This window comes from Phalacrocorax aristotelis, chromosome 9, assembly GCF_949628215.1.
Source record: "Phalacrocorax aristotelis chromosome 9, bGulAri2.1, whole genome shotgun sequence".
NCBI lineage: Eukaryota > Metazoa > Chordata > Aves > Suliformes > Phalacrocoracidae > Phalacrocorax > Phalacrocorax aristotelis.
In genome coordinates, this window is record NC_134284.1 from 29,202,804 (window position 1) to 29,215,012 (window position 12,209).

A 12,209-nucleotide genomic window follows, 5' to 3' on the forward strand; every position below is an offset into this window, starting at 1 on the left:
AAATATGCACCTTGATCATATGCAACATGACATATCAGAACAAGCATGTGGCTTAAAAGAATGGAGCTCTAAGTCTCAGTGGAAATGTTGTTTTCTGTGCATGCTTTTTTTCCGCCCTTTTTTTTTTTTTATTAGATCTATGACACAACTCTAACAAACACACTATTTACTCTCTGGGAGGACTGTGAGGGGAAAAGAAGGTAGGGAGAGGAAAGTGAGAGGAACGGTTTCTAGAAGAAAAACTCATGTAATTACTAGATGATACACGAATGCACTTTGCACACACTGAATGCATAGAACATATCTTCTACACTGCAACCCAAAGAAAAATAACTATTTCAGAAATACACAAGAATTTGCAGCACTGGGTAGTTAAAAATAGCAGAAAGCAGCATCCCTAAATGCAGGGCGAAAAAAATGAAAAAGCACAGTAACTGCCACCTACATTTTTACGCTTACCTACTTCTTCCTCTGTACATTATGGAAAAAAAAACCAACCCTCTTGGAAAAAAAAAAATCTTGCACACATGCACACAAACAGAGGGTCACAAAAGGTATGAAAGAGGTACTTAACACAGGTTCCTGAGCAGATGACAAGCCGTTAAACTTTCACCTTTAGGTAGTCATGATGATCTGATGTCTCTTTTATGATATCTCCCAATTTTTTTAATTAAAATCTACAATGTGTTTAACAAGCAGTTCTTCCATCAATCTTTGATGTGTTTTACTTATAAAGCAATGACAGTTTTCTGTTCAGTCTCCTTAAAGTTCCAGAGAAACCATTTTCCACTCACTTGCTTTGAAAGCCATTAAAACAACCTGATGAAGAACAGCAGCAGGGGGCTAATAGAAGCCACGGCTTAGTAACAATCTTTAGATTTTTCTCCTAAGACTTTCTCACAGACCCTCCTCACAAAGATCCTCAGGGCTTTTCATCCTCTCCTTTCTCCCCATCCCCCAAAAATCAGTTCAAAGTGACAGATGCAACTAGCTCCAGGTTGTGCTATTTTCTTAATTTCACTTTCACCTCGCAATTTTGATAGACTCAACAGAAATCCAGTTCCTGTGGAGGTGGTCATGTCCTCATATCTTCCTGTTGAGAAAATATAACACAGAGAAGGATTCAAGAAGTAACTTGGAAACATCTTCTAACCTGTCATCTATTCTGAAGAGAGCGCTGGTACAAAGTAATCTACCTGTTGCTTAAAAGTAATATAAAACTGACATTCAATTGATTGAATTAATTAGTGATTTATATACGGTTCTGTGTTTTACTGCAGTATTTCTGAAACCTTCATAATGACAGCAACCCTGTAACAGTTTAAATCCTGGGATATAAACTACAGAACTAATCTTCAACCACTCTTTAAAAATGGGAACTGCCTGTAGCAAATGACAAGTTCTTTGGTTATAGTTTCATGCAAATGTAGAAATCAAAGTTTTGTGGAAAACAGAACTATTGGGATAGTACTTATGCTGATCAGAATCAGTAGAGCCTATTTTTTACCTATGTTTTGCTGTGCTCACCACCATTTTATTTCTTTATTATTATGGCCACTTTAAGTATGATCTTTATTGATCACTAATTTTGAGGAACTTCTGGAACACCAGAGCTCAATGGACTCTTCAGTCACTGTACTCAAGTGATGCCACTGTGGTCAAAATACCAGACATGGCATTTCTGCAACATGAACACCTACTTCCATGAAGCATGGCTATAGGACATACTTATTTATCCCAGATTCTAGTTACAATCCCTTGTTCTTCTAAAAGCTAGAGCTACAGTTACAGTACACATGGCTAGGAGCAAACGGGGACTAAAGGAAGCCAGATATATGCCGCCTCATCTTGAGGACAGGGGCAGCACATACAAGAGATTTGAGGTCAGGAAAGACAGATGGTGGGCATTCCCATTACAGCTACGTCACCTCTTGTCCTTACACAACTGAGCTCTATGTTTTCCAGTTGGTGACTCTCACAGTTTGTGTTTTGAATTTATTTTAGCTAGCTCGTATTTGTAAAACAGACTGGGAGAATACATTGTGGAATAAACTTCTAGATGTCTGAGAACAAATCTTATCGATACTTTCTCAGAGCAATGTCCACAATCATACTTTTTGCAACTCCCCCTTCTGCTAAAGTAATACGCTATGAAAATGTTAAAGGGAGATCTGTTTTTTTAATGAGATTTTCTTTAAAAATTAAAAAACAAAACCATGGAAATTCTAAGTCAGTGAACTGACATACGGTCCTATTAGCAAACACACAAAAAGTTTCTGTTGGCATTCTGAGATGACTGTATCATAAATATTGGAAAAGGATCCATCAAGAATATTAAACTAGAAAAGTTTGAGAAGTACAGAAACAATATCCTAAGGAACAGGAACAGTTATGTATAATTTTCCACAAGCATACAATCACTTTACAGAATTGAAATAATGTAAAGTTGGAAGGACCTCACAAGATCACTCAGTACAACTTTTAACGGTGACAGGATCAAACATATGTTATGTGAGCGCTATATAATACATGCCAGACTCAAAATATGCATCTGAGCATTATCCAGTCAGAGCCTCCATTCAGGCTGTTCCATCATTCAAAATATTCTACCATTTGTGCAATTTTAGGTTTCAAACAAATACTTGCAATTCTATATATGTAATAGCAGTGTAAGACTGTTATGTTACAAGTACATGACCTAGAGTTCATCATGAATGCTACTGCGGAATAACCATTTAATTAAAATTACCATTGGCATTACTTCTTTCTGTATTAGTTTTCAAGTATTAATGCTTACTTCTCCAGGAGGGTAAACTTTTCCCCCCGTATTTTCTATTTTCGGAGAAAGAACATCTCTCACCTTTAGGAGTTTAGCCTCATTTCCCTATAATGTATTCATCACCGCTCAGCACATCTGTCCCAGCAAATCCCATTTCCTGTTCTATTCATGAGGCTCAGCAACCTGGAGCTTTAGTGATTGCCGCCACACTTTTCCCATGGCCTTCTCACCTCTCACCCCCCCACACACACCCCGCTCCCATTGTTTATCATCTGTTCTCCCCTGCTGCAAACTGCTGTCAGATGTTCACTTATCCCTAATCTTACCCACTGCCTTTGATATTCTTTCTAATCCAACAACCTGTCAACTGGGGCATCAGCCCATGTCCAGACCAGCTGCTCTGTCACAGGCCATAAGATTCCCTCTCAGCTCCAAGAGGTATTTAAAGGATTTTGACACAGCAACCGCAATGTGAAACAAATAATTAATGCTGTTTTGATCAGTGATCAGGGCTTTAGTGTGACATGAGCTGACCACTAAGAAAAACTGAGCTTTACTTTGTTTAAACTTCAGTAAACTTTAGTGTTACTGCATTAACAAGATTTTGATCAATGTCTGAAGAACAGTACCAAAAAGCTAAGTTCTTAACTTGTGTTAGTTAAAAATTACGACAGAAAATTAACCTGAATGCAAGTCAGAGGGTCAGTTAACTTTATATGCCTGCTGTGTAAAGCATACTTATTTACGCAGCATCGATTTGCATAGAGTTTTCAAAGCACAGGAGCTGACCTTTTATGAGTTACAGCTGAAAATACAAACGTGTTTTAAATACAGCAGCAGTTGAGGCAAAATTGTTATTTAAAACACGCTTGTATTTTCAGGAATATCATGAAGTATAGTTTCATCCCATATAGATCATCAAAACCAGACATTTTAAAGAATATTCCCATTTACAGAAAATGTCTGATTTCCATAATATTCAGATTTGCTATAAACACTTAAAATGTTACAGTGTTCATCTGCTTAAAAACATACCAAATACACATAATGTCATAGCTGAAATTATGATTCAGATGACAGATTTTTTTGTACTGGGAAAAAGAAGTTTCTGCTATTTAAGCAAACATATGTATTTTGATCCAAACTGAAAAACAAATAAAGCATTTAGTTGTTGAAGAACATGAATACTATTTTATTCCTTAGACCTAACTGAAATTACTACAAAAGAGACGGTATCAAACAAGTCGAAAAAACCTACTTTATACCCTAGTCGTACTTCACACACAAAAGATATAATAAAATCTCAGTGATGGACTTTATAACTCATTCCCTTAGAACTAAACCACTTTCATTCTTAGGGCTTGTCTATACCAGGATATCAAGAAAATGAATCTGAAATAAGTACCTTGATGAACTTGAATTCTGCTAGTTAAACTCCATTAAACCCCTGTGTGGACACAGTCATTCAGTTTAGTTTACTGCTCCCTTAGGGCATGCACTGGAAAGTTAACATGGATTAGGGTAGGGTATGAATTCAAAGTGCAATCGTACTTTGAAAATGGTTTAACGTAAACAGAACCAGACTCTTTGTTGTAGAATGAGACATGGAGTTAATCAGGAAAGTCCTGTGTAGACAAGCCCTTGCAGATGAGGCTACTGGAGTGGTATTGTCAAAGCCAATGGTTTTCAACCTCTTCATCTGCAGACCTGGAAACATCTCCCAGTGAAGCTGCAGACCTTGGAAACACATTAAAATCTGCTGATAATTGATCTGCTTTTCTTAGTTGACTCACGTGGATGACCTACAAGTAGTCCAATGGTGCTCAATCAGCTACGTATCAGAACTTGAAAAATACTGGTTTAAGCTAACTACAACTTGTGTGCCTCCTCCTAATCCTCAGTCTTAACTTCATAACTATTGCACAGTAACCCAAATAGTCTAGCTATTGATGACATTGAATGAGATTTTAAGGTTCATTTACTTAAGTGTAGACACATTTCAGCCCTGTGCTATGATGCTACAAAAGATGCTCAACAGAGCCTTGTTCTTACCAGTAAGTGACATTTGCTGTCATATGTTTGTTGAATCATATGACTGACCTAAAAATGTGAAGTCTTGTCACTGCCAACTATTTGTCCTGTATTTACTTCGAAGAACCCTACATTCACTTGTCAAAGCATACTGCATAATTAATACAAACAAAATATTCACTGAAACAAAACCAAGTACTAGTGTACTTTTTGACTACTAGTCCTATGAACTTTCTCACTTCCCCCTTTAGTAATTCATAAGCAGAAGCAGATATGCCTAGATTCCTTAATTTCTTTCCTTAAACCTGTGCTCTAATAGCAAAGAACACTGTTTCTCTCACAGGAAATTATGTTCCCTCAGTATTTAACTCCCTAATGATGTAGTTGCAAAAACTTCATGTTTCTTTTCTTTCATCCATATAAAAGAATTATACTGCACTTCAACCATAATTCCCGGTTAACACAGCAGCAGTCAGATCAGTCAGATCAAAAATCTGTCTCATCCAGGATCCTATCTCTGACAGAAGCCAACATGCCTAAGGAACAATATATTGTTAAAATACTCTCAGCCTCCTGCAATTTGCAGCTCAGGGACTTCCTGAGATAGAAGCTCTATGTTTGCATTTAATATTAATGCTATATACTGACATAACAGACTTGCCAAGCTGAAGAAAATAAGAAAAATTTTGCAGAGAAAATGCTATCTCCTTTTATTGCACTACTGCTTTGAAAAAATGAATTGCAAATAAATGTATTACTTGGTAGTATTTCCTACTGCTGGGCCTTTTGAAGATTCAACAGAAGACTTACTTGTTTGAACAGGTAACTTAAAAATCTGTTTACTCCCTCAACAGCATCATTTTTAACTGTCAAAATAGAAAAGAATGTTTTATGTTTATAAAAAAGCAGATGGAAGTTCCAGAGAATATTTCAGGCAGCTGGGCACATTCATGTTGCTATTGCCATATTAAAAAAAAATTATGAATGTAAAAGCAGATTGTTAATATTATTGTAACACTGCACTGCTTTGCTTTTTCATCTTCAGAGTTCTCATGACATTAATGATACAGGACTCACTTCTCTCTGGATGTATATCTAGAATCAGGGTTTTAATCTTCATGACATCTCCAAGACAGTGAAATTGTAAGGCACAGAAACAGAGTGGGTCCTCATGGTCACAAAAGAAACTAGTAGCAAATTTAAGATTAGAAATAAGAAATTCCTTCTTAACTGATGAATTGCACACTATTCCTGAAGTACATTTTCTACCCATTACAAAGTTCATGATGTGTTAAAATCTACAATAATTACCTTAGAATGACTGTAAAACTCAAAGAGATTATAACAGAATTCCCTTAACACTGAATGAAAACATCATGCATTAAAATGAAATGGAAAGGAGCATTTTTCATGTTTAACTTCAAAATGAATGATTCTAAACATTAAATCAATAGAGGATATGTGATGCTGAGGCACTGGACTACTCTAAGTGTGGAAGGGCTGTGAAGCTCACAAAAGACCAAATGGTTCCAATTTACCACTAATGACTGGATGGTTCTGTCGATAGGCACAGAGTTTTTGAGGTTTACCTCACATCATTGAAACAGACGCCCATTCACCATTCCACAGATTCGAAATACAAATTCACTTATATATGTACTGGGAAAATTACTCACAGTTGATATGAGCCTAGTAGCAAATTTCTGAAAGTTCCTGGAAAGAACGCACATATATGTTTATACAACACGAGGAAACAGTGGCAAGAGCTCCCTTGCCAGAACCACCTTCAAAAACAAAGCTACAGAAGTCTGGGCTAGATCCACAAAGTCTTTGATATGTGAGCTCTGGGCAAAAGTTTCTGTAACAGGTCAAGATATTCCCCTGGCTAGATGCTTCCCCGTAGCTGATGCTCTGCCTCCCCTTGAAGGATACTGCCCAGAGGTCACCAAAAGGAATATGCAACGGCACTTTGCTTCGCCTTATGCAAAGCTTAGTAATTTAGCATAAAGGCCTAATGGAGGTGGGTTTGAACTGTAACAGCAGAGTAAGAGCTGGAGCAAAACTAGTTTCCTTTCTGCTGATTCTCAGAGGGTAATAACCACTAGCACGGGGACAAACAATTGCATGCAGTAACTCCTTAAATTACTATAGCAAGATTCACCAGAGCTCTGTCTCTCAAAGCCCTGTGTCAGGGTCCAAATCCAACATGCAGAACCACTGAAATCGTTGCTCAGGTGCTGATTAAGATGACTATGTTGAATCCAGATTCCCATTTGGATACTTAATGCTGCCCAGAACCCTAACAACTCTGCTCAACTGTTACTACTCAGAATCTACTTCATGACTTAGTCTCAGCAGAATTCTTCAACTTGGCATTTTTTGTCTAATATATAGGCCGGTGCCTGGCTAACATACACAAAATAGCTGAAGATTTACACACAAATGTGTTTCCCAGCAGTGAGCACACCCTCCTGTGATGTGGGAAGCAATATTAATTGAAGCAACATCTTGCAGCGTGACTCTACCACATCCCAGGGAAATGCCCTAGCCCTTGGGCATTGAGTTAATCTCTCATTAGCCATCCCTCTAGTCTCTTGAATAAATTATTTAAGAAAAGCAGAAAAACTTCAATAGGAAAAAGTGAAAAGAGATTTACCATGGAGTTCTGGTAAAAAAAAGCCAATTCTTCAGGAGGTGATATATGTTTAAAAAAGAAAAAAAGCCACTTTAGACAACAAATCAATTTGCACTTTGGAGGCAAGTACACACTAAAACTAGCCAGATGCTATCCTTTATGTGAGACAAAAGAATTTTCTTCTTTCAGTACCAAGCAGAACACAAATACGTACACAGGATTCCTACTGACAAAATGAAGAGGATATTCATCAGGGTATGTGAGGTACCTTGTCCATCTCTCATCCTCAGGCCACCCCACTTAAAATTATATGGCTTACTTGACTGAGGGGTCCATCATGAGGAATGGGTTGACAGCTGAAAACCACAAGTAGAAAGTGAGGTCCATTTTGAGGAGCTTTTAGATGTCTATTTTGAAGAACATAGTTCTAAACCATACCTTAATCCTCCACATTGGCCCTACAGCTTGCTGAATTCCATTACTCCTTTACTGCACTTCCATTGCTACCTTTGCACTATACAAAGACAGAACAAATAATTTAAAAAAGTGGTTGGTACAGTGATTTGTCTGGAGAGCCAGGCTACTCCCCATAACCTGGATGCCTAACACCAAGCTGCATGTTGCCTCCCTCCACATGGTTCAAAACCTAGAATTCTTTCAGAAGGGTGTACACTTACTTTTATGCTTTATAAGAAACATACAGCACTCATTACTGTTATTTAAAACAATATGGCTGGGCAGAGATGAGAAACGTGGAAGACCTCATACGAAAAGATCTCATCATCCTCTATTAGAAGAGCAGCTCTACCGTGGGCATAAATTGCTGTAACTTCAGGAACTCCTAAGAATTATGACAATCCTCACTACAGTTGAATAGCCAGAAACCTACATTTTTTTCTCGTGATCTTTTGAAAGAGTATTTCTATATGTAACCAAATGTAACAGGTCCAATCCATAGGACAACTCAAGCTCTTGGAACAAGGGCAATTCAGGACTGGAGCACAAGCCTAGAAAGACACTCCTGGAGTTTTGTCGAACATGATAGTAACCACCTGACTTGATTTTAAGTACATACAACTCTCTTCCTGCGTGTGTCCACAACTCCTTGTCTGAACATCCAGATACCAAAGGAAAAAACTCTGCTGGCCAAAACACTAATCCCCTCTTTGGGCCTACAATTTTGAATGTGTTAAGTGCCTCTGACGAAAAGGTAGACAACCATCTGCACCTCTGGCTCCACTCTTGATCAGATGAGACCACAGTCGTCTTCAGATGCATAACCTATGTGGGCTTACAACAGTATTTCCTCAGCATTTTGTTTAGATTTCACCCCCCTCCAGGATCCCCTTCTGATGTCTTGCAAATTTTTGGTGGTCTGCAAGCCTGCTAGAGCAACTGTGGTTTACAACTCAGTGGGGCACGGACTGAATGGATAAAACCAGACCTGCATGGTAAACCACAATATAAACCATTTATATCTTAATTTAACTGTTGAAAACTTAACTGGTTTAACTATAGTGGTGGGATCAAAATTACCTCCACACAAGTAGTGTAATTTTTACATGAAATGTCTTAGAATCAATGCTACAATATATGTGACCATGATGAAATGTCTTCAAGTCAATGCTGTAACATAAGTGTTCATGAATGCTTCGAAATAATCTTAAAATTACCTGTATGTAAAAATTCTTTCAATTCCTGTTTGTACAGAAAAGCAGTAGTTATAAAAAACCAAACTAATAAAATAAAAAACCTCTCATTCTATATACAACCTTGGATAGAGAAGTTACGTTGAAATATCAATGCCTTATCTGTTTGAAAACAGATTTCAGAATCTCAGTCTTAAATGCCTAAATTATCCTTTGTCAATATTATATAACACAAAAATGTGTGTCAATTAATCTTCTTCGGATTCAAATAATTATAAGGGACATGTTATATCTTCAAAAAAAGTACCTGTAAGATTGCCTCAAACCTTCCAGTTACAGCCTGATGCATATTGCATAAAGTAAGTATCCAAACTAGTTTCAGTTTCCATAGTGCAACAAATGCCATTATTGAAATTTTCCTCCATTAAATTGTTCTGTTATTCAGAAAGACTTTTTAATTAGGTTTGGGTTAAAGCAGGTACAGGGAATTCATGGAAGGAGGAAACTAATTTTACTCTAAGAAAAAGCACCAATAATAATAAGAAAAGTTTATTTTCTTTTTCCAGACAGTGTATAAGTTCTACTCAGCATAAAACCATTAAGACCAAGGGCTAGATTTCAGAAATTATTTTCAGTTTTCGATGAGTGGTGGAATTTTTAAAAATTCTTAAGTACATCCCGCACCTAACTCCTAGATTTAAGACACTTAACTGTTCAGGTATTGAATAGGGTTTTCAGCAGATCTAAATGCCTTTGAAACAATTACTCAAATGACTAAAAATATTTAGCATTTCCTCTGGTTAGTAAGTCAGTTTTTAAATGCAAAATGTGTTTTTAATAAACGCGGGGCCTGTCTCCCAGGTCAGGTGCAGAGAGTTGTGCAGTTGTTGAGCTTATGCTCTCACTAGGCTGGACCCAAGCCAGCTTCTGTGCAGATGCCATATAAACTACATTTTCATTTTAAAACAATGCTGTGGCCAAGAGAAACAATCTATGCCCTCAACCAGCCCCTAAACAGTCATCCCTAACCACCATATTACCACCTCCCCTCTGCCGGCATAAGCATTTGAATTGAATCAGAGACCTTGTTTACGTGAAAACTAACTTCTTTTTTTGGCCAGATTAGGTTCAACCTGGACCAGCTCACTATGTCGCTGCACAAACACTTGTGCAAGGAGAGGAAGTAGCAAGTCGTGCAGAAAGAGCAAGCCTACTTCTTTTGGTGGCAACGCTGGTCTCTGTCAAATCACAGCACGGGACCAAACACATCCTTATTCCTTCTTTACCATACTCATCACATTTAAGGCACTTGTATTCAATTAAATGTAATTTTGTAATACTGTTTTGTACATTTTAATTAAATCCCATTTATCACATAAATCGAGCATGACTCAACTAAAAATGAAATTAAGAAGTTGTCACTTATAAACTAAGCCAGCAAAAATTCAGAACGTGAAAGAATGTTCTTCAGGGTTTTTTCTGATACCTAAAAAGAAATAATTCGCTTGGTGTAAAGCTTTCAGCTGTTCACAAATCAAAATGTTTTACTTATCCCAACCAATGAGATGAGAGCTTTAAGAAAGTCATATACAAAATGTAATAAAAAAAGGTAAAAATATCAGTTCATCTGCCTTGCTGCAAGCTATTTCAACCCTTGCTTTTCCTTTTCTGTATCTTATCTCACTGTTGGACCTAAACACACCTCCGCCATATACATTCCCTCTTCTGCCTTTTCAAGTGATGCGTTCCAAAGCAAAGAAGGAGTAAGAGAAGATGTGGTTTGCAGAATGCATTTCTAGGGTTATTCAAATTCTTCTGCATTTCCACTTCCACCTCTCTACCTGGGTAACAGCTCACCCTGGACCAGCCGATACTGCATCATCAGCTAGAGAAACAACTGGTTTTGTGCATGACCTCACTCGCAGAAAACGTTCAAGGGACATGCAGCACTTTCTGCCACAAGAAGCAACTTTCCTTTCACGCCTTGCATTCCTGCCACTGTTGGAGGTACCAGTTCTCAGGGATCCTGTGAAAAGTGACTCACTTTGATATAAACACGATAAGGAAAGGATTTCCTTCCCCGCTTCCACGCGCCGGTGCTGCGGCTGGCCTTACAGAGCAGTGGTATAACTTGTCGATAGATGTAACAACCTGCCGTGCTGAGGGCTGGCCAGCAACGGCCTCAATCTGCAAACTATCAGCACCAAAGCAAGGCCCAAATCAAGAGGTGCCCTACTCAAAGATGAACCGAAAAAGGAGACAGCCCCAGACCCCGGTGAGCTACCGGGCACCTGGGGGCTTGGTGCACCCATGGAGGAGCTGGAGTTGGTGGCACACGCCAAGGCAGTGCCCTGCACAGGCACCGTGCCTTCGGACTACCTTCACCGTGCACCCACTGCCCCACCTTCCCGCCGACCGGGAAGGCTGCGGCGGGCGGCCCGGGGCAGAGCTGCCGCCTGAGGGGCGGTTCTGGCGGTGCGGGCGGGCGGGCGTCGGGAGGCCGAGCAGCTGGCTGCTGCGGCCACGCCGCCGGTGGCCCAAAATGGCGGAGGCGTGACAAGAGGCCAGAGGCGCCCGCGGGCCGTCCGTCCCTTTTCCTTCGGTCTGCCGTCCCTCCGCGCCGCGCCGAGCCGTGGCGGGAAAAGCCCCGCCGCCCGGCTGCGGCGGAGGGAAGGGCCGGGCGTGAGGGAAGGGGCTGGGCGGGCGCCGAGAGGGAGCCGCTGGCGCCACTCACCTGCCGGTAACAGAGGCGGAAAGGCCGTAGATAGAGGGAGGAGGTGCAGGACTCGAGCGCTAGTTCCTCGATGGCCTCCATCCCTGCTGGGGGCAGCGGCCGCTAGGAGGGGGAGGAGGAGGAGGAGGAGGAGGAGGAGGAGGAGGAGGAGGAAGGGGAGAGGCGCGCGCAGCCACTGGCGGCCGGGCCGAGGGCGGCGGGCAGGCTGGGCCCAGCCGGGCAGGGCCGAGGGCGGCGGGCAGGGCAGGGCCCAGCCGGGCAGGGCTTAGCGTGACCCCGCTGAGCGCGGTGTCCGTGGCCGGGCGGGCGGCTGCCGCCGGCTGCATCAATAGGACCGGCCCTGGCCCCGGCCCCGCCGAGACACGGAGCCCGGCGGCTCCC

The 12,209-nt window shown here is 40.5% G+C and overlaps 1 protein-coding gene across 2 annotated transcripts in view; it reads right to left on the bottom strand.

Annotated features, from left to right (window-relative positions):
- NUDT14 (nudix hydrolase 14) overlaps window positions 1–12,209 on the bottom strand; it is a 61,290-nt gene that overhangs the window by 48,790 nt on the left and 291 nt on the right. The window contains exon 1 of one of the 2 annotated variants that reach the window (XM_075104098.1): window positions 11,829–11,925. The exons of the other annotated variant lie outside the window; for it this stretch is intronic. Within the exon in view, the coding sequence (XP_074960199.1) occupies window positions 11,829–11,909 (81 nt within the window). The 5' untranslated portion in view covers window positions 11,910–11,925. Of the gene's footprint in view, window positions 1–11,828; window positions 11,926–12,209 lie in introns of those variants that run through there. 2 annotated transcript variants of the gene reach the window in all.